Below are 23,273 nucleotides of genomic sequence, written 5' to 3'. Positions count from 1 at the left end.
TATAAATAATTCTGAGATTTGCTGTAAAGAAAAGGAGAAAAATGAGACTGGAGCTAGAGGGATGTGAGGAAACAAGGTACAGTGTAATGGTTAGTCTTATGTGTCCAGGCGAGGCTAGACTATCATGGTCAATTACTTAATCAAACACTAACGCAGGTATCACCTTGAAAGAATTTTGTATATATTTTGTATGATTAACATCTACAATCTCCTTTAAATAAAGGAGATTACCCTCAATAATGTGAGTGGGTCTCATGCAATCAGTTGAAAACTTTAGAGAAAAAACAGGTTTTCTAGAGAGGAAATGTTTGCCTCAAGGCTGCAACATCAAGTCCTAGGCTGAGCATAATGGCTCACGTCTGTAATCCCAGACCTTTGGGAGGCAGAGGTGAAAGGATTATTTGAGGTCAGGATTACTTGAGGTCAGGAGTTCAAGACCAGCCTGGGTAACATAGCAAGACTCCATCTCTATAAAAAATTTAAAAACTACCCGATCATGGAGACGTGCACCTGTAGTTTCAGCTACTGGGAAGGCCAAGGTGGGAGGATTACATAAACGCAGGAGTTCAAGATTGTAGTGAGCTATGGCTGTGCCACTGTACTTCAGCGTGGGTGACAGCGTGAGATCCTATCTCTAAAACAAATAAATACGTAAATAAAATCCTGAGCTTCTAGCCTGCTCCACAGATCTCAGACTCAAGACTGCATGACTCCCGCCTGATTTCCAGCTTGTTGGACTACCCTACAAATCTCCAATTTGCAAGTTCCCACAATTGTGCTGAACCACATCAATGAAATGAAATGTGTGTGTGTGTGTGTGTGTGTGAGAGAGAGAGAGAGAGAGAGACAAAGACAGAGAGAGACAGAGAGACAGAGAGAGAGACAGAGACAGAGAGAGACAGAGAGAGATGCAAGAATATCTCTTAGTTCTGTTTCTCTGGGGGAACGGAGAACACAAAGGCTTCCTAAAAGATGGGAGTTGTTAAGAGTATGTTAGCAAAATAGTAACAGTTATCTAATAAAAGGGGGAAATTTTGAAGTAACGAGAGTGAGAACAACTTGAGAGACAAAGGTCTTGAGAAGGTGAAAACGGATCAGACTCACTGCACAAATACAAGGATTGGCCTTACAGGCCACTGTAGTAATAAAACGGATAGAGGATATTAGTATAACTGCAGCTAGATAGGTAGGTTTAATCCCTGAAGGATTCTCTTTCGACTATCTCGATTAAACAGGCAAGATAATCAGCTAAATGTGAAGACTAGATAGGAAATGTAGCTTTGAGGAGAAAGTATAACAATTTTGTTAGGATGTGGAAATAATCCTGGAGTATAATACTCTAAGGGGATTGCTAGGCAGCATTAAGGGACCACTTGGGAAAAAAGGTAAAAGCCCAGCCCTTAGGGTATGTATTTTTCTCCAGCCATTTTCAGCTCTGGTGCAGGTATGGGACAGACTGAATCAAGGAAGTTGACGGTATGAAGGAGGATGTGATTATAATAAAGAATGATAAAATCTAAGTGGGAAAAATAAAGGCAGTGAGGACATGAAGAGTGTGAAGAACATTAAAAATACAGTGTCAAAGTATTTAAAATCACAATTAAAAAAAACAGTAGAGTGGAAACACAGAAGAAAACACTGGAACAAAAGGAGAGTTCAACAGGAAATGGGATGCCTAAAACGAAGACTGAGGACATTGACCCTTTTAATCAATAACCAACAATTCGCATTTCTGTCTTGCTAAACATAAAAAGTAAAAAACTGCATTTATATTTAGTGACACCTATTATACCTTTGAAAACTATTATTATACACCCTGGAAATATGTCTGATATAGTGGAACAAACTAGATTTTTTAAGAGAGAGGTGATTATAGTACTTTATTTTTACAATGCTTATTTTTTTTAAAGGGATCTTATGACAAACTACTAGTTTCCAAATGATATAGATTTAACAAATCCATTTATCTCTTAAAAAACAATTTTTCTGGAAAGCAGTGTGGCAGTTCCACAAAGACCTAAAAACAGAACTACCATTCAACCCATCAATCCCAATACTGGGTATATACCTGATATGGTTTGGCTCTGTGTCTCCACCCAAATCTTACCTTGAATTGTAATCCCCATAATCGCCCCACATGCCAAAGTGGGACCAGGTAGAGGTAACTGGGATCATGGGGGCAGTTTCCCAGATGCTGTTCTCATGATAGTGAGTTCTTTGAATTTTTTTTTTAACTTTTTGAGAAAGAGTCTCGTTCTGTTGCCTAGACGGGAGTGCAGTAGTGCAATTTTGGCTCACTGCAACCGCCGCCTCCCAGCCTCCCTAGTAGCTGAAATTACAGGCGCCCACCACCGGCCCAGCTAATTTTTGTATTTTTAGTAGAGACGGGGCTTTCACCATGTTGGCCAGGCTGGTCTCGAACGGTCTGCCCTCCTTGGCCTCTAAAAGTGCTAGCATTATAGGCGTGAGCCATTGCACCCAGCCGATAGTGAGTTCTCACGAGATCTGATGGGGTGTGTGTGTGTGTGTGTGTGTGTGTGTGTTTTTTTTTTTTTTTTTTTTTTTTTTTTTGAGGCGGAGTCTCGCTCTGTCGCCCGGACTGGAGTGCAGTGGCCGGATCTCAGCTCACTGCAAGCTCCGTCTCCCAGGTTTACGCCATTCTCCTGCCTCAGCCTCCTGAGTAGCTGGGACTACAGGCGCCCGCCACCTCGCCCGGCTAGTTTTTGTATTTTTTTAGTAGAGACGGGGTTTCACCGTGTTAGCCAGGATGGTCTCGATCTCCTGACCTCGTGATCCGCCCGTCTCGGCCTCCCAAAGTGCTGGGATTACAGGCTTGAGCCACCGCGCCCGGCCGTGTGTGTGTTTTGAGATGGAGTCTCGCTGTGTCACTAAGGCTGTGAGTGCAATGGTGCGATCTCAGCTCACTGAAACCTCCACCTTCTGGGTTCAAGTGATTCTCCTGCCTCAGCCTCCAGAGTAGCTGGAATTACAGGTGCATGCCACCATGCCCAGCTAGGTTATTTTTATTTTTTCTTTTTGAGATGGAGTCTTGCTCTGTTGCCCAGGCTGGAGTGCAGTGGTGCGATCTTGACTCACTGCAACCTCCACCTCCCAGGTTCAAGTGATTCTTCTGCCTCAGCCTTGTAGCTGGGATTACAGGACACACCACCACGCCTGGCTAATTTTGTATTTTTAGTAGAGATGGGTTTTATTATGTTGGCCAGGCTAGTCTCAAACTCCTGACCTGAAGTAATCCACCTGTCTCGGCCTCCCAAAGTGCTGGGATTGCAGGCATGAGCCACTGCACCTGGCCTGATATCTGATGGTTTTATATGCCTCTGGCATTTCCCCTGCTTGTACTCATTCCCATCCTGCTGCCCTGTGAAGAATGTGCCTGCTTCTCCTTTGCCTTCCGCCATGATTCTAAGTTTCCTGAGGCTTCCCCAGCAATGCAGAACTGTGTGTCAATTAAATCTCTTGCCTTTATGAATTACCTAGTCTTGGGGAATTCTTTATAGCAGTATGAAAACAGACTAATACAATACTCAAAGGAATATAAATCATTCTATCATAAAGCCACATGCATGCATATGTTCACTGCAGCACTATGCATAATAGTAAAGACATGGAATCAACCTTAATGCCCAGCAATGGTAGACTGGTTAAAGAAAATGTGGTCCATATACAACATGGAAGGCTCTGCAGCCATAAAAAAGAACAAGATCATGTCTTTTGCAGGGACATGGATGGAGCTGGAGGCCATTATCCTTAGCAAACTAATGCAGGAAAACCAAATACCTCATGTTCTCACTTGTAAGTGGGAGCTAAATGATAAGAACACATGAACACACAGACGGAAACAACAGACAGTGGGGTCTAACGGAGGTGGGAGGTCTGGAGGAGGGAGAGAATCAGGAAATGTAACTAATGGGCACTAGGCTTAATCCTGGGTGACAAAATAATCTGTACAAGTCCCTGTGACATGAGCTTACCTATATAACAAACCTGCACATGTACCCCTGAACATCAAATAAAAGTTAAAAAAACACTTTTCATCCATATTCAATAAACTCAGAAAAAACATGCAATCCCTAGCCACAATATAAGAATATATGAATATGGACAGCAGGAGGATGAGCAGAGATCATTAAAAATCAAAGAAAGGGTAGAAAAAGCATGACAACCATATCTCTAAGAAAAATGAGCACTGGGCGTGCAGTGGGGGGCATACCTATAATCCTAGCACTTTGGGAGGTCAAGGTGGGAGGAAGGCTTGAGCCTAGGAATTTGAACCAGACTAGGCAACACACTAAGACCTCTTCTCTACAAAAAATAAAAAACAGAAAAAAATTAAAAAAAAAAAAGAAAGAAAAGGAAAATTAGCCAGGTGTGGTGGCACATGCCTATAGTCCCAGCTTCAGGAGGCTAAGGCAGGAGGATTAATTTAGCCCAAGAGGTTGAGGCTGCAGTGAGTTGTAATTATGCAATTGCACTCCAGCCTGGGTGACACAGCAAGACCCTGTCTCAAAAATAAAAATAAGCTATTTTGCTCAGTAGAATCCAGACACCATCAGGTATCAGTAGCAGGTTCCATAGAAGATGAAGTGTGTTATGGTCTGAAACTAGGAATATCATCTCAAAGTCTGTATAATAAGCAATTAAATCCCCAACTCTCTACTCCAAGCCAGGCAGTCAAGAAATTCCTTTATGACCATTCATTTTGGAAGTCCAGACATTTATCTTCTCAAGAAAATAAACCAGAAATCCAGAGTCATCAGACATATATGTGTGATTATGTTTGGCTTGTGTGAGTGCCCTCAGTGTTTCTTCGTTCTACCCAACTCCAAAAGAGCAGACAGCAGTCAAGCTTAAGTGGACTGGAAGATCCTTCTGCAGAGGCTGAACTTCTCCAGGGAAGACAATTATCACTACCAACATTTGAGGGTCTATAAAAAAATACTAACTGACCACCAGACTGCTCGATAGTGATGTCACCAATCTGGAAGCCAGAGTCAATGTCCCACCATGACAGAGGTGCACACACACACCCCTCTGCTATTGAGCTTTTTAGTATCTCACTATCAACAATGACTACAGAGCCAAGAAACACATATTTAAGGAAAATGTCCAATATGAAAGACAGTTTAAAAAGCAGAGAAGAAGAAGAAAAAAGGTTAGGACTGACAGCAGAAGAAAACCTCAGAGAAATAATATCATCAAAGAAAAGGTACCTATGAAACACAGAATGTTTAAAAAAGGGAGACTTCGGCCAGGTGTTGTGGCTCACACCTGTAATCCCAGCACTTTGGGGAGGCTGAGGCGGGCAGATCACCTGAGGTCAGGAGTTTGAGACCAACCTGGCCAAAATGGTGAAACCACATCTCTGCTAAAACTACAAAAATTAGCCAGGCATGGTGACACATGCCTGTAATCTCAGCTACTCAGGAGGTTGAGGTGAGAGAATCCCTTGAATCCAGGAGGCGTAGGTCATAGTGAGCCGAGATCATGCCACCGTACTCCAGACTCCATCTCAAAAAAAGAGAGGAAGACTTGGAAAATAAGAAAGAACTCTTAGAAATGTAAAAGGATACTCAAAATTAAGTTTAATAAACATGAGGTAATACAATGGACAGAAAGGACAAAGAAATGGAAAATAAACATACATAACAGTGTATCATTACAAAAGTTCAGGATATCATCATGAAATTTCAGTAACAAACAAACAAACAAACAAAAATCGCAAAGCTTCCAAAGACAAAAAACAGGATCACAAGAACAAGTCTAAAATTAGCATTGGACTTCTCAATGGCAACGCTGGAAACTAGAAATAAATTCTTAGAAAAATAATTTTCAATTATGAAATTTATATTGGGTCAAACTATTAAGCAAGAAGCTACAATATATTTTTCAGGCATGTAAAGTCTCAAATACATATTTCCCGAATTCCCTTTTTCTCAAGAAACTATCAGAAAATATGCTACACAAAAAGGAGAGAACAAATTAAGAAGAAAGAAAACGAAAGATGATAGAGGATCTAAAAAAGAAAGACAAAAAATTCAAACAGCAGAAATAGAATTAAAGAGTATATAAATTTTAGAAAATGAGGCACGATTTAAAAAAATTAAAAGCAAGAAAAGTCAAAAAATTGATTAGAACACTTGTTTAAAAATAAAACAAAAAAGCTTCACAAGTACACATGACAAATAAACTTAAAATAACAACAAATTATGGCATAGTCATAAGATGGGACCATTATAGAGAATTTTTATTTTTGTACTTTTCTCTTTTTCTGAATTCTCTATAAGTAGTATACGTAATTTTATATATACTGAAAATATTCTAGTGTACAATATGAAAACGAAAAATATGTTCAAAAATTTTTCAAGTTAACTGCCCTCTTTACAACCAAACCAAATAAGCTTTGCTGTTCTCTATATTAAAATCACAAGGATATGAAGAGACACTTCTCAAAGAAGACATTTATGCAGCCAACAGACACATGAAAAAATGCTCATCATCACTGGCCATCAGAGAAATGCAAATCAAAACCACAATAAGATACCATCTCACACTAGTCAGAATGGCGATCATTAAAAAGTCAGGAAACAACAGATGCTAGAGAGGGGGTGTAGAGATAGGAACGCTTTTACACTGCTGGTGGGAGTGTAAACTAGTTCAATCATTGTGGAAGACAGTGTGGCGATTCCTCAAGGATCTACAACTAGAAATACCATTTGACCCAGCCATCCCATTACTGGGTATATACCCAAAGGATTATAAATCATGTTACTATAAAGACACATGCACACTTATGTTTATTGTGGCAATATTCACAATAGTAAAGACTTAGAACCAACCTAAATGTCCATCAATAATAGGCTGGATTAAGAAAATGTGGCACATATAAAGCATGGAATACTCTGCAGTCATAAAAAAGGACGAGTTCATGTCCTTTGCAGGGACATGGATGCAGCTGGAAACCATCATTCTGAGCAAACTACCACAAGGAGAGAAAACCAAACACCGCATGTTCTCACTCATAGTTGGGAAATGAACAATGAGAACACTTGGACACAGGGCGGGGAACGTCACACCCCGGGGCCTGTCATGGGGTCGGGGGTAGGGGGAGGTATAGCATTAGGAGAAATACCTAATGTAAATGATGAGTTAACGGGTGCAGCAAACCAACATGACACATGTATACCTATGTAACAAACCTGCACGTTTTACACACGTACTCTAGAACTTAAAGTACAATTTTTTTTTTTTTTGAGACGGAGTCTCGCTCTGTCGCCCAGGCTGGAGGGCAGTGGCCGGATCTCAGCTCACTGCAAGCTCCGCCTCCCAGGTTCCCACCATTCTCCTGCCTCAGTCTCCCGAGTAGCTGGGACTACAGGCGCCTGCCACCTCGCCCGGCTAGTTTTTTTTTTTTTTTTTTTTTTTCTGTATTTTTTAGTAGAGACGGGGTTTCACTGGGTTAGCCAGGGTGGTCTCGATCTCCCGACCTCGTGATCCGCCCGTCTCGGCCTCCCAAAGTGCTGGGATTACAGGCTTGAGCCACCGCGCCCGGCCAAAGTACAATTTAAAAAGTATAATTAAAAAAAAAAAATCACAACATTGGGCTGGACATGGTTGCTGAAGTCTGTAATCCCAACACTTTGAGAGGCTGAGGTGGGTGGATTGCCCGAGGTCAGGAGATCGAGACTAGCCTGGCTAACATGATGAAACCCCATCTCTCCTAAAAATACAAAAATTAGCTGGGTGTGGTAGCACACGCCTGTGGTCCCAGCTATCAGGAGGCTGAGGGAGGAGAATCGCTTGAACTCAGGAGAGGGAGGTTGCAGTGAGTCGAGATTGTGCCACTGCACTCCAGCCTGGGCAACAGAGCAAGACTCCATCTCGAAAACAATAACAACAAAAAACAACATTAGACAATTACTGAGTGACTGATGTATGTTACATATTTAACATAAATTATTTCATCTATATGACTCAGGAAACAAAAGATAAATTATTTTATTTAAGCTTCCCAATACTACTGTGAGAAAGAACTATTAGTATCTATGCTATACAGATGAAAGGCAAAGGAGTTACATAATTTGTCCAAAGTCACCAATAAATTCAAGATACGTAATGCTTATAAAGTAATTTTAAAAATCTTTGTTTCTTTACAAAAACTGGCTGCCAAAAGAAAGCTGATTTTCAGAACCAATGATAGAATGTAAAAGAGAATAATCTAAGAAAAATGATAGTTCTTCAGTTAGAAAATTTCAAAAGTTATTCTAGACCTAAACATGCAGATTCAAAATAGTAATCACATTTTACAGTTATACTTTATTTTATGGGTATAACTACATGATACAGTGGTATTTACAGATTTGGCCAATTATTGGGCATTAATCCCACGAGAACATCAGAGGTCTATTGTATACAAACCCTAGAAAATTGAATAAGGTTTTATATCTGGAGGAGGGGTGAAAAACACAACGGTGAAAAAGTAAAGTAAGATAAAGTAAAAGTACAAAGCAATGAAAAGGTCAAACTCTAGAAGAATTTTGAAAAATGAATATAAAAAATGTAAATACAAAAAGAGCAATTATTTATACTACATGGTCTATTCTTTGATAATACCAGATTGCCCTAAAATTTTCACATCTTAACCATAGAAACCAGAAATATTCTGTGTGGTTAAAAATTATTAAATAATTATTGAATTTAATAAACAGAATATGGGTACTGAGAGCCAAAGATAAGTAAAATGAAAATGCAGGGTGGGTGTGGTGGTAATCCCAGCACTTTCAGAGACCGTGGTATGCAAACTGCTTGAGTTCAGGAGTTCAAGACCGTGAACAACATGGCGAAATCCCAACTCTACAAAAACTACAAAAAAATTAGCCGAGTGTGGTGGCATGCGCCTGTGGTCCCAGCTACTCGGGATGCTGAGGTGGAAGGATCACTTGAGCCTGGGAAGTGGGGTTTGCAGTGAAATAAAACGATGCCACTGCACTGCAGCCTGGGCAACAGAGTGAGAATCGAAAATAAACATGCATTACAAAAAGCAAAAGATAAGAAAATGTATGCCGTTCATTTTCTTAACAGTGGTTCTTAAAAGTTTATCTACTTGTTTATTTCTGATTTCCCCATGTCTGCCATGTCTTATTACTTTTTATTAAAACAGAATAAGCAAATCAATAAATTCTGAGTAAAACCATAAATGAAGGGAAATATTGGTAAATACTATTATCCTTTTTTGTCATTAAAGAATAATAGAATAATAGCAGGAGCTTACTAAATGCCAAGCATTGTCCCAAGCTCTCCTAATCTCTTCTTTCCCACTTTGCAAATAAAGAGAGTAAGACCAGCTATGTTAAGGACTTGTCCAAGGTTATCCAACTAGTAAAAGGCAGAGACAAATATGAATTCAGACAGTCACTCCAGAACCCATTCTATCAACCACAGTATTACATGGTTTTAGCAACTGAAGGCCAAATAAAAAGACTTCAATTTTCTGAGGCAAAATTATTTTCAGCCTCTGATTATAAATTAAAGCAATTTCATATGTCATTTCTTTCCTCAGAGGAAAAGTCCGGAGATGCTGACTCTGTAAGAAATGTTGATCAATAATGAACCATATGTCAATATAAAATCAACCATAAGGTATAAAGAAATGTTTATCCCTCAGGAGTCTGAGAGTGACTTATTGATAAGCACTGATGAAGACTGGCCTCGTGATGATCTTGACCACATTTTCTAATTTTTTCACAAATTCATTTTCGGAGGGAAAAAAGAGAATAGAATCAATCATCATGTCATCATTAATATAAATTTTGTATTTTAACTCCCCTTTGTTCAAATTAGAATTTTCTCTTTAGAAGTCAGAGATAGCCAGCATTAATATATTTATAACATCACAGAAAATTATGTGAGAAAGTAACAAAAAATTAAAACATTACCCAACATTACTCATCCTGAATGTTGCCCTCTAACAAAAATTTGAAGTCAACAAGTTGTAAAGTATTGGTGTACATTTTAAAAGCAAATGCCTAAAAATAAACATAATCCTGAAAAGTGATTGAGAGTAATATTATCTTCATAATACCAAACAACAAAGTGGTAAAACAAAGAAAATCTTATCTATTTTTGACCTTAAAAAGAAAATATTCCCTCAAAAAATAAAAATGTCATCAAATTTGAAAAAAAAAGTTCCCAGTCTCAGATTGTAAATCCACCAAAATAATTATGACACAATGTTTCTTACGTAAATTAAATCCACAAACTGTACTACTATGTCCAACTGAGATAGCTATTTCAAATAAAAATAAGGGCACTTAGTTCTAAAGATCAATAGTTAATAAAAACTATACTTTAATGTAAAGCTTCTTTATTAAAATGGGTCAAATAACTAGGACAGTATGTTTGAAAATTCCAACGAAAGGATTAAAGAAAATATAAAATTTAATTGTTAACAGTCTCTTTAAATTTAATGGTAAAATGTATTCTAAAAAGAGAGTTTACCTCCAATGGAAAAATAAGAATATACTTATGTATGTGGAATAAACAGACATAAAGAACTACATAATGATAAAAAAAACTTTTAATAAAAATGTAGTGAAAGTATACAATTAAATGCAATGCATAAACACTGACAATAGGGACACATATTTAATTCATAACAAGAAAATGGGATATTTGGAAAACAGATTAAAAATACTACTGATAAGACCACTCTGATGACTTATGAAGCTCTGGAACTCATCACATCTGTACCCTACAAAATAACTAACCTGATGGTCTCTCTTCTCAGCTAAGATATAAGCAATGTCAAGGAGCATTTTATTCCAAAGCCGATAATCATATCTGGCCATAACTGCCTTGTAACTGTCCATGCACATAGTCTTTGAAGCAGAGGATTAAATGTTCCTGCCCATTTTATCTAGTCCCCAAGACTTGTCCTGCAAAGTGAATAAAAATGATTATCTTTTAATCTATTCCTCGTACATATATCATTAAAAATAAGAAGAGGGCACAGATGAGAACAAAATGTCCTTGAAAAGATGGATAACTGTTGTCCAGCCTGGAATTAAGTTCTCAGCAAGCCCTCTGTGCTTTGTTGAAGGGTAGGTGACTGCTATGTCTCACATTTTATACAAATGAGCCTTGGAAGATATGACCATCAATTAGCGTAGACACATGGGAATTACAGTAATATTTTAAAGTAAATTGAGAGAACCGAAAAGTCAGTTTTATCCTTTGAAAATTTGGTATAAACATATGTTGTTTACCTTGCTTTTTGATATCTGATTTTGAAAAATAATTTCAAATTTAAATAGGCTACATGATGATATTAATATAAAAAGAACATAGGTAAAAACAAAACCACATTCATCAAGTAGTTTTAAAAGTTATGATGAACACAGGTGGATTGTGGAAAAGAGACACAGAAAGGCAATGGGGGAGGCAGGAGACACTCAATTCAAAATGAATAGGAAGAAAGCCATAATGAAAATATATTTAAACATATATAAGATTAGCAGATGGAGATAACCAAAGGGATAAGTATAGAGAAAACAATACAATGAAAGTTACTAAAAATGAACAAATGAAAAGGAGAACTGAAATGGACTATCACAAAGGCAGTAAAATACAGTAATACTGCATTTACATGGCAGTGAAGGACAAATGCAAATGACTTAAAGTGCATTGTTCATAAAATTAAAACAATGTTTTAAGAGTCAAAATATTGTGCATATTTCTATGATATAGCACTCCTCTTGTGTTCTTAGAGTAAATGGCATACAATTAATCTTTTAAACAGAATGCACACAAGTTTCTAGATTAAAGAAAGGTAGCTTGCCCCTACAGAGAAGCCAAAGATTGTGCTCTATCTTGAGATCTGTAAACTAATTTTTGTGTCTTCTTATTTTAAACAGTCATTTCACAATACTATCAGCCCTCAATTAACTTGTTGCTTCTCCTTCTCTCTTGGCCTTGGGAAACCCAGATAATAACTTCTGTATCAAAGTAAATTCATTAATTTTTATGACAGCAAAATTGGTTATTTACAAGCAATTTCTACTTCATTTTTAAGTTTTGGTTTTTTTTTTTCCCAAATTGCTGAATTTCCTATGCATGTGACAACCAGGTAAATGGGCATTACTGTGCACAGAAAGAAGAAAGTAAGATAAAAAGGAATAGAAAACAGAAAGAAAAGAAAAAAAGCAAGGACCAAATGCAGAGGATACTACTAAAGGCTGTGGAATTAGAAAAAAAAAGTATAACATTATATAACTGTTTGAATAATAAACAGTATTTTTACAGTAACTTTTTAAGAAGATACTCTCAAAACACAGTATAAACTGTATCTGATGTATGTTCTACATAAGTATTTTTCAACAAATTATATTTTTAATATTTTGAAAACAGATAAAATTGGGTAAAATATTTCCTTCTCTTCCTAATAATGAGAAAAGAATACTCTCAGAAAAAACAAACTGTGCTTCATGTTTATTTGGTTAGGACTGTAACTAACAGAATAATAAACACTAATATGAGTTAATATGAATTAACTGAGTAAGGGAAAAATGAGAATTGGGAAAAAAGAATGTAAAAACATATAGATGACTCCAGTTATTATCTTATTGGCTTTGGACAACAGGTTAAGCCAAAAAAAAAAATAACAAAATTTTAAAGCAGACATCTGCAACATGTAGTTCCCAAATCACCAGCATCAACATTGCCTGGGAACTTCTTGCCCAGCAATCTGTTTCAACAAGCTCTGTAGGTGATTCTGGTGTGTGCTAAAGTTTGAAGAACAGACCTTTAAATAAATTAGATAAATGAGAAATTAAAATTTACATGCAAAATAAAATGTAATTAATGAATCTAAATCTGGGTTGTCATGATAAGTAAGATGAATATAGGCAAAGTTACTGCTACTAAAAAAGATGTAATTTGGGATTATTTAAACATACAATTATGAACACCCAACGAGTATACAAACACACTCCATTATGAATGAAAAAAAAATAGTCATTTTAGGTAGGCACAGTTAAAGCAGTGAAGGAAAAATAGAACAATTGCTAAAATAAGAAAATTACCTCGTTACTGAAAGTCAAGAAAAAAACGAATATAGTTGGTTGACAAGTTGTCATAATACCTCTAAAATAAAGCAAAAGTGAATACTAATCTGTTAGTTCTTCAAATTATCTATAGCCTACCTTAAGAACTGATTTTAAATACGTTAATATTTGAGTATGTTTAAGTTATTATAGCACTAGGAATAGAAGAATGTTTGTTGCCCTAATGGATGGAATTGTTTCAAATATATAAACAAGTATTTACCCACTTATCTATAATGAGCAATGAAACAATGTAATTATGCAATTAAAAAAAAAGAATAAATTTGGAATTTCAACTATTATTACTTGGGTTTTCCAAAGAATTTGGCCTAGTGGTCTCTTAAAATTTCTTCAGTTACAAATAAGGATGTACATTAGTAACTAAACATTCAGACAGACATTTGATGACAATGGCCAGAAAATTTCAATTTTCATTCTTGAGGTTATCAAATGCCAGTTATCAAAACAGGCATAAATTTTAACAAAAACTATTCAAATGAAAGTTTTATTCTAATTAAAGTTTTAATTACATCTTATTCTCATTAAGTTTTTAATCAGAATAAAACATATTCAACAAAACTAAATGAAAAGGAAATAAAATGTTGATTACTTACCAGCCAGGGTACTTGTATGCCTAAAAGCTCTGACCTGGGAGTCTGACAAACCCGTCAAAAGGGAGATTACTGTGTCCATCATATACTCATCATAAATTATGCTATACTGACACTGTCGAATCAGGACTCCAATAAATTCACAAAAGTTTGAACGAAATTTTTTCCACTGAGGTCCAGGCATAGTAAGAGGATAATCACCACTGTCCTAAAAAACAGAAAAGAAACACATTAAGCATGTCATATTATAGCAGTTTGATCAAAGCTTTTTTTTTTCCTTCCTACCTACATAGGAACCCTTTTTTGCAAAGTCATTACAGAAAGAAATAGGTGACTTTCATAGTACATTTGATTGCTTTATCTTTATTTGGTTTTGATCTGCCACAACTAAGTAATTCTTAAAGTACTCAAAATTACTATTTTAGAAACAGCATCCACTTTATCATTCTAAGCCTTTCGTTGAAAATAATAGTCTAGTTTGTTGTATTTGGATCTTAGTTGAGATAATTTGAAATAGTAAAAAAAAATTTTCAAAGTTTAGACCAGAAAGGATGATTGCCATTTGAATTTTGATCAAAGTAATAATGATACCTGTGTCATATCACATCTTTCAATGTTTTAAATTCAATTTTTAAAAAGTGTTAATTTCAAAAGTGTAAGCATTTCATTGGGAAGTCCAAAAATAATCTTATACATCCTAAACTCCAACCAAATTTCTTCAAATTTTTCTACGAACTTGATTTTAATTCCACTTCATACACTGGAATGATTAACTTTTCTAAGAAAACAATCTGAGTTTTTGATATCACCAGGTTGTGTCATCTTGTTTAAAACACAAAACTTAGAGTACAACCCAATTGGCTAGAAGTTTCCCTCTCTATCTTAAGACACTTTAGTACAGAAATGGAATTTAACAAGGCAGAGAATGAGGAATTCTGTGAACATGGTTGCCTGAATATTCTCAATGTGCAGCTTTTTGTCTTTTTTAGAACAAAGTGCTGCTAGGCAAATTTGTTTATAAGTGAGGCCTTGAGCTCTGCTGGAGTCATAGGAAAGAGAACTAGTGTGATATATGGAATAGCAGATCCCAAGAACAGGTAACAAAAAGCAGACACTACAAGAGACTGGACTCAGAGTGAAAACCCCAAAAGAAAGTTAATGTTGGTGTTAGATGAGTTGTAGGGAGCACTACATGACTAGGAGTGTGAATATAGATTGGAGAAGTTACATAGACTAGAAAGCAAAGATGCTTCCTAAAGGTATCTCACCAGCCTACCTGCTGCTTTTATATCACAAAACCCCACTACAGTAGAGTTCCTCTTGTTTTATACCAACTGAGAATTAGCCATTTTGTTATCCACAACAACTGAACCTGGGCCTAAGGGAAGTTACAAAGAAAATAAACGACCTAAACAGGCCCAACATCAAGCAAGGAAGGGAAGGCAGAATAATCCGCACTTCGGAAAACCTGAAAAAGCAGCATACTTCAATAGATTCAAATGTAGTACAACAAACAAACAAAACCCCTAAGGAACTAAAATATTTGATTTCTTAATTAAACAATTCAGTTCATGAATTGAAGAGAAGAATAATTGACAGGAGATACATGAGTAGCCTGGAAAATATGTAAGAAATATCTGAGGGAAAAAATGTAATTTGCTAGATGAGTCTTCTGGAAAAGCCTTTTAAAATGAATGACATAGGATATTATGATCTCTTTATTCCTTTGTTCCTGCTTTTCACTGATCTGAAATGCATACATGATGCGGGATGTTCAGTCATCTTGCAACCATGAAGGGACCAGTTTGAGGATAAAGAATAGTTGAAGAGAAAAATGGGAGAAGTCTAGGTCCTTGATGTCTACTCCCACATTTACTCTACATGACAAACTCCTTTGAGTTTTAAGCCACTATGGGTCAGCTTTTCTGTTACTCAGAGACAAATGCATTCCTACTGTTGGAGAAGAATTATGAGCAGTGAAGAAAGATGAATTATTTAGTAAATGATTCTGGTACAACTGGTGGTCACTAGTGAAGACTAGCCTAGGAGAGAGAGAGACCCTGTCTCAAAAACAAACACAAACAAACAAGCAAACAAACAAAAAAACACAAAAAACTATATTCCACAGGACTCAACTAGGTACCAGGTACTCACAACAAAGCCTGGGGACAGGGCAGAAAAACAAAGAACACCTCTCTTGTTAACGCAGGTCTACAGGGGGTAATCCTGAACTTCTCAGGGAAAAGGTAAAATGTCTGGCTCACTTCTCTAGACCCTTCTCTTCTATAAAGTAGCCTCAATCTGGTGGGAAGAGGATGAAGAAATGGAGTCATCCCCAACGCACAGCAAAGATCCACTGCAGCTGAGAGAAGAGTAGAAGAAAACACCCACTACTTGGGGGGAAAGAAGGAGACAAAACAATGTCCTGAGACCTGAATCCTATACCAATACTGAGAGGTTTGCCAGTATTAAAAGAGGGGCAGAACCCTTCACTGTTGCTTAATTGGGAATAGCCAAAAACTGTATGTTATGGCTTACTGTGTGAAGGTAACTAAGTAAAAGTGTTTCATGACTTCAGAGTACATCCATGCAGAGCCCATTATTTGAGTTTTTGAATGTTTAATAACTTTGCTAGAAAAATCTGTAAGAAAAGAAAAAAAGCATCTGCAAGTGATTAATGTAAGCCCTGTGTATGTCTGAGTGAAAGTACTACTTCAGGCACGCTGCCTCCTGGTAACAGCTATGCAGGGAGGAAGGGCCCACACTGCTACACTTCTGATCCCCTTTTGTTTTACTGCCCAAAGCTAAATATATATTTTTGATAATACATAACTTCTCTTTTACTAAAAGATAGTCTCTACCCATAGAAATGTATTTTGAAAACACTTATTTTACACAGCAATTTTGCATCCATTTAAACTAACCTTGTATCAATAAAGCACTATTTATATATTTAAAAAGAAGAAGAAGAAGAAAGAAGGGCAGAAGCCCCCACTGAACGCCAACCACAGACAACACAGAGGTTGGCTGCTACAGAAAGGAGAGACAGGAAAGCTGAGGAGGCCCCTTGGTGGCTCACAAAGCATAGTTAAACTGAGGGAGGATTAGGACAATAGATGCCCCCATCATAGCGCCAGGCAATAAGCAACACCAGTCTACCACTAGCGGAACGGATAACAGTATGGAGAGAGATCCCCTCTGTAGCACTGGGGTGCAGACAGCAGAGGTATGTGAGGGTGAAGCCTGAACATTGAGAAAAATTTTGGTATCCTAAGCACTAGTCAATGGCACTTCATCACTAAAGAAATCTGAAACCTGTGATACATTAGTGATAGCAGCAACAAAACACAATTCAACTCAATTCCTGACTAGAATAAAAATGTATACCATTTGAAACTTTTAGTTTTATTTGTACCATGTGCAAATATCACTCTAAAAATTTTTTGGAAAAAGAAAAAATTTCCTGTATCCACTTCAAGAGCTTCCTAACTCTAATACAACTAGTTATAAATTTCTCCTTTATATACATACTTACACATGACATGTAAAAAGATGTATAAAGATGGGCAGTGGAGTGACCTCCTTATATTAAACAACTCTCCTCCCCACAATCTCTTCTTTCTCTGCTTTATTTTTTTCTGCATAGCATTTATTGCCATCTATCATATCATAATATTTTGCTTAGATATTTTATTCATTGGTTTTTTTTCCCCCCAACTAAAATGTAAATTCCATGAGGGTAAAGATTATTTTTTGCCTGGTATATTCAGTGCTATATCCTCAATGCTTAGAAAGTAATAGACACTCAAATATTCCTTGATCAAATGAATGAATCATTAGGCCGGGCAAGGTGGCTCATGCCTGTAATTTCAGCACTTTAGAAGGTTGAGGCAGCCGGATAACCTGAGGTCAGGAGTTTGTGACCATCCTGGCCAACATGGTGAAACCCCATCTCTACTAAAAATGCAAACATTAGCCGGGCATGGTGGCATGAGCCTGTAATCCCAGCTATTTGGGAGGCTGAGGCATGAGAATCACATGAACCTGGGAGGTGGAGGCTGCAGTGAGCAGAGACTGAGTTTGTGCCACTGCACTCCAGCATGGGTGACAGAGTAAAACTCTGTCTTAAAAAACAAACAAAAAAACAAAAAAACAAAAAACAATTGTTTGAAACTATCCACATAAGTATCTGTGAGGACATACCATACTCCTGAAATCAAAAGAAGAAATTCCAAATTCTACAGTGCCATTCTCTAACTTATCACAATGTTATAGTCAGTGCTTAAGATGTAAAACCACATCTGTGAACTTATATATCACCATAATGGGAACAACTTTTCATTAAAACTTTAAGGATACTGAAAACCCTGACTGAGATTCGCTCTCTCAGGTGATCCTATATATTCCCAAACTCCACTGAAAGATAGAGCTCCTTCCTGGTTTTTCTGGGGAACTTCTATTCATGTTTTAAAACTAATTCTAAGCATAAATATTTTGTGAAGCCCTCACACTTCAGATAATCAACTATCCTTTGGGTTTTCACTGAGTCTTGTATACTTCTCAGCTATTAAACTTGTCAAGGTATAATTGCAATTAGTTTACAAAGCTCTATCCCCCTTTAGGATGTAGGCTCATGATCTACAACTGTCTCTAAATATACAGTTCCCAACTAAAAGTTGGGCTACATTAAGTGTTCACTAAATGTTTATCAAACACAAAAATAAATTAATCTCATAAAAATAAAGTTTGAAAAACCAAATTGTTCGTTTATTCAACCCTTGTTAAAAAGTTATACCTGGGAGGGGCTTCAAGATAACTGGTTAGTGTCATTTCATACATCATCCACTAAGAAGAACAAAAATATTAAGTATACAGGCCAGATGTGGTGGCTCATGCCTGTAATCCCAGCACTTTGGGAGGCTGAGGTGGGTGGATCCATTGAGCCCAGGAGTTTGAGACCAGCCCAGATAACACAGTGAAACCCTATCTCTACTTAAAAAAACAAAACAAAACAAAACAAAAAACAGCTGGGCATGGTGTCACGCTGGTAATCCCAGCTACTTGGGAGGCCAAGGCACAAGAATCGCTTGAGCCTGGGAGACGGAGGTTGCAGTAAGCTGAGATGCACCACCGCACTCCAGCCTGGGCAACAGAGCTTGACTCCATCTGAAGGAAAAACATACATATACTAAGCATAAAATCACAACCTGAATAGGTCATCCACTGGAATTCAACAGAAATGTGACAGGAAATAGTTAAAGGAAAAAAGGAGAAGAAAGCAAAGCAGCCTGCTTGGCCGGGATCACTTGAGAGCCAACAGAGACTCCTCAACATGGGGAGAAGAAAAGTAAGAGACCCTCAATTGTCTACATTCCCACAGTGGCCTCCTGCAATTCTAGCAATGGAAGAACCCCCTGATCCTCATGGGCCCTGAAACTATAATGAGCTGCCGAGAGACTGTACAACAGCACTGCTCCAAAGAGGAAGCGCATGCCGAGTCCCACAAATTCCCTGAGACCTGAACAGCAACAGCAAGGCACTATTTTAGAGCTCTAACCCCGACACACTCCGTACTATCCTGGAGCCCAAGAGTGCTGGGCTGAGACACAAGAGACGGACGATTGAGCTGCTGCCCCCAGGATATAAATAAGAAAGACCCTGGCCTACCACATCCGGATCTCAGACGTAACTGAGACAAGGGCTACTACCACTAGCACAGTGGTGCGGAGGCAAGCGTGGTGCACATGTTCTCCACCTACCAGTCTAGGCTGTTTGCCACTGAAGGCAGCACTATCCTCACCAACAGCACGGTAGCAGCACAACTGCCACCATCCCCTACACAAGCATTCCACTGATAACCTGGGGATTACCTCGTCCCTGCCTACCACATCTGGCACCTGCACACACTATCAGAGGACCTGAGGACAACCCCACCCAGCCCTGGTTGCCCCAGCCCCATACCAGAGCACGGAACAGCCCAGCACACCAATGTTGGGATCAGAACACTTCTCTCAGGTACAGGATTAAGCCTACCTACCCAGCTGCTACCACCACAGGTGGCACCTACCTGTATGCACCACTTGTGAGCCTGGAGACTGGCAGTCTAGCACACTGTAGCAACTGCCAACACCAGTGCCCACTTCCTGGGACACAGACGCCCTGCCACTTTCACAGCCCATGCCACACTGGCTGCCCAGTGTCCCAAGAACCCAAGAAATAATCCAGAGACTGCACGCATCCAAAATCAAAGCCAAAGAGTGCCACCCAAAGGACACTTCAGCTAACATCTTCAGGAGAAAGTCCTTCCATGCAAAAGCAAACAATTCAAAGAAGCAAACTGCTATAACAGATGTGCAGATATCAATTACAGACACAGGAAACATGAAAAAGCAAGGGAACTTGATATCTCCAAAGGAATACAATAATTCCCCAGCAACAGATGCCCCCCCCCCCACCAAAAAAAAATCACTACGTCCTGGAAAAGGAACCCAAATTATTTATTCTAAAGAAGCTCAGTGAGATATAAGAGAATTCTGAAAAACAATACAGAGGACTCAGCAAAAAATTCAGGATATAAACCAAAAATTTACCAAAGAAACTGATATCATTAAAAAGAACCAGGTCAGGCGCTGTGGCTTGCACTTATAATCCTACCACTTTGGGAGGCTGAGGTGGGTGGATTCCCTGAGCCCAGGAGTTCGAGACCAGGTTGGGCAACATGGCAAAACCCCATCTCTACCAAAAATACAAAATATTAGTCAGGCATGGTGGTGTGTGCCTGTAGTCCCAGCTATTTGGGAGGCTGAAGTGGGAGAATCACGTGAGCCCAGGAGGCAGAGGTTGCAGTGAGCCGAGAGATCACGCCACTGCACTCCAGTCTGGGCAACAGAGAAAGACCTTGGCAAACAAAAGAAAACAAAAAAACTCCCACAAATTTTGGAACTGAATAATTCATTGAATGAAATAAAGAATACATTTGCAAGCTTCAACAAAAGACTGGATCAAGCAGAAAAGTGAGTATCAGAGCCTGAACACAGGTCTTCTGAGATAATTCAGTCAGACAAAAATAAAGAAAAATGAACACTGCCTTTGTGACATATGAAATACCACAGAGCACCCACATGTTCAAATCGTCCCAGAAGGCCAAGACAGAATGAAAGGATTTTAAAACTTACTTAATAAAAGAATAGATGAAAACCTCCTAAGTCTAGCAAGAGATATAGACATTTAGATACAAGAAGCTAAGATCCAAAAAGGTCGTCTTCATGGCACATTATAGTCAAACTGTTTAGAGTCAAAGAATTCTAAGAACAGCAAAAGTGTCTAGTCACATATAAAGAAACCTTCATCAGACTACCAGTAAATTTCTCAGCAGAAACCTTACAGGACCAGAGAGAATGGGACGACATATTCACACTGCTAAAAGAAAACAACAACAACAACAAAAACCTGCTAGTCAACAGCACTATATTCAGCAAAACTATCTTTAATAAATGCAGAAATAAATTTTTTCCCAAACAAGCAAAAGCTAAGGAAATCCATCACCACCAGATCTGTTCTACACAAAAAAACTGCTCAAGGGAGTCCTAAAACTGGATGTGAACGAACAATGCTTACCATCAAGAAAACACACGAAAGTATAAATATCACTGGTAAAGCAAACACACATATGAGGAAGATAAAATAATCAAATGACACTGCTACAGAAAATCACCAAACAACAAAGACAAACAATAGGAGAAAAAGAAACAAATAATATTACAAAACAACCAGAAAACAATTAACACTATGACAGGAACAAAGGGTCATATAGTAATATTAACTTTGAATGTAAATGGATTAAATACTCCACTAAAAAGACAAAGACCAGCTTAGTAGATAAAAGACAGTATCCAACTACATGCTGCCTACAAGAAATGCACTTTACCTATAAAGACACAGATAGACTGAAACTAAAGGGATGGACAAAGATACTCCACACAAATAGAAATGAAAAGTGAGCAAGAACAGCTATACTTATGATGAGTGAAACAAACTTTACATCAAAAACAGTCATAAAGACAAAGGTTATTATATAATGATAAAGAGATTAACCCAACAAGAATATTTAATAATTTTTAGTATATATGCACCCAACGGGGGAGCATCCAGATTTATAAAGCAAACATTACTAGATCTAAACAGACTCCCAGACTATAACAGAGAATTCAACACCTCACTCTCAGCATTCGATCATCTACACAGAAATTCATTAAAGTAACACTGGATTTAAACTAGACCTTAAACCAAATAGACTTGACATTTATAGGACATTTTATCCAACAACTGCAGAATACACATTATTCTCCGAGATCGGACAAGACCAGGTGCGTTCAGGGTGGTATGGCCATAAACAGAATACACATCATTCTCATTAGCACATGGATAGACTATATGTTAAGTCACAAAACAAGTCTCATCAAATTTTAAAAAATCAAAATCATATGAAATATCTTCTCAGACCACAATGGAATAAAACCAGAAATCAATACAAAGAGAAACTTTGAAAACTTTACAAATATATAAAAATTTAAAAAAACACTCCTGAATAACCACTGGGTCAATGAAGAAATTAAGATGTAAATCAAAACATGCCTTGAAATAAATGAAAGTGGAAACATGACATACCAAAACCTGTGGGATATAGCAAAAACTGTACTAGGATCAAAGTTGATAGCAATAAACACCTGCATCAAACGAGTAGTAAGGTTTCAGGCCAGGCACAGCAGCTCACACCTGTAATCTCAGCACTTTGGGAGGCTGATGTGGGTGGATCACTTGAGGTTAGGAGTTCAAGATCAGCCTGGCCAACATGGTGAAATTCCATCTCTACTAAAAATACAAAAATTAGCTGGGTGTGGTGGTGGGTGCCTGTAATCCCAGATACTCGGCTGGCTGAGGCAGGAGAATCACCTGAACTTGGGAGGCAAAGGTTACAGTGAGCCGAGATCACGCCACTGCACTCTAGCCTGTGCAACAAGAGTGAAACTCTGTCTTTAAAAAAAAAAGTAGTAAGGTTTCAAAGAAACAATTTAACGATGCACCTCAGGAACTAGAGTAGGAAGAACAAACCAAATACAAAATTAACAGCAGAAAATAAATAATACAGATCAGACCAAATATAAACGAAGCTAAAACTAAAAAAAATCAATGGATCAATGAAATGAAAAGTTGGTTCTTCAAAAAGATAAAACTGATGAGCCACTAGCTAGACTAACAGAGACCCAAATTAAAAAAAATTAGAAATGAAAAATGAGACATTACATCTGATAACACAGAAAACAAAAGATCATCAGAGACTATTATGAACAACTATACACTAACAAATTGCTTGATCATAGTATATCACCTTTTTCATGTGCTGTTGACTTTGGTTTGCTAAAACTTTTGTATCTAACTTCATCAGGGATGTTGGCCTGTAGTTTCCTTTATGATGTTGTTGTTGTTTTTGCTGTGTCCTTATCTGGTTTTGCTAACAGGGTAATGCTGGCCTTCTAAAATGACT

The 23,273-nt window shown here is 37.7% G+C and overlaps 1 protein-coding gene across 5 annotated transcripts in view; it reads right to left on the bottom strand.

Moving 5' to 3' along the window:
* STAG1 (stromal antigen 1) overlaps nucleotides 1–23,273 on the bottom strand; it is a 421,343-nt gene that overhangs the window by 169,600 nt on the left and 228,470 nt on the right. For 4 of the 5 annotated variants that reach the window (XM_033212569.1, XM_033212568.1, XM_033212571.1 and 1 more), the window contains one exon: nucleotides 13,733–13,937. In XM_033212569.1, the coding sequence (XP_033068460.1) occupies nucleotides 13,733–13,937 (205 nt within the window). Of the gene's footprint in view, nucleotides 1–10,784; nucleotides 10,928–13,732; nucleotides 13,938–23,273 lie in introns of those variants that run through there. The other variant, XM_033212572.1, reaches the window with a different exon arrangement.

This window comes from Trachypithecus francoisi, unplaced genomic scaffold (genome assembly GCF_009764315.1).
Source record: "Trachypithecus francoisi isolate TF-2019V2 unplaced genomic scaffold, Tfra_2.0 Lachesis_group0, whole genome shotgun sequence".
NCBI classification, from domain to species: Eukaryota; Metazoa; Chordata; class Mammalia; order Primates; family Cercopithecidae; genus Trachypithecus; species Trachypithecus francoisi.
Note: the sequence above shows the minus strand (reverse complement) of the source record. Positions and strands in the feature narration are given on the sequence as shown.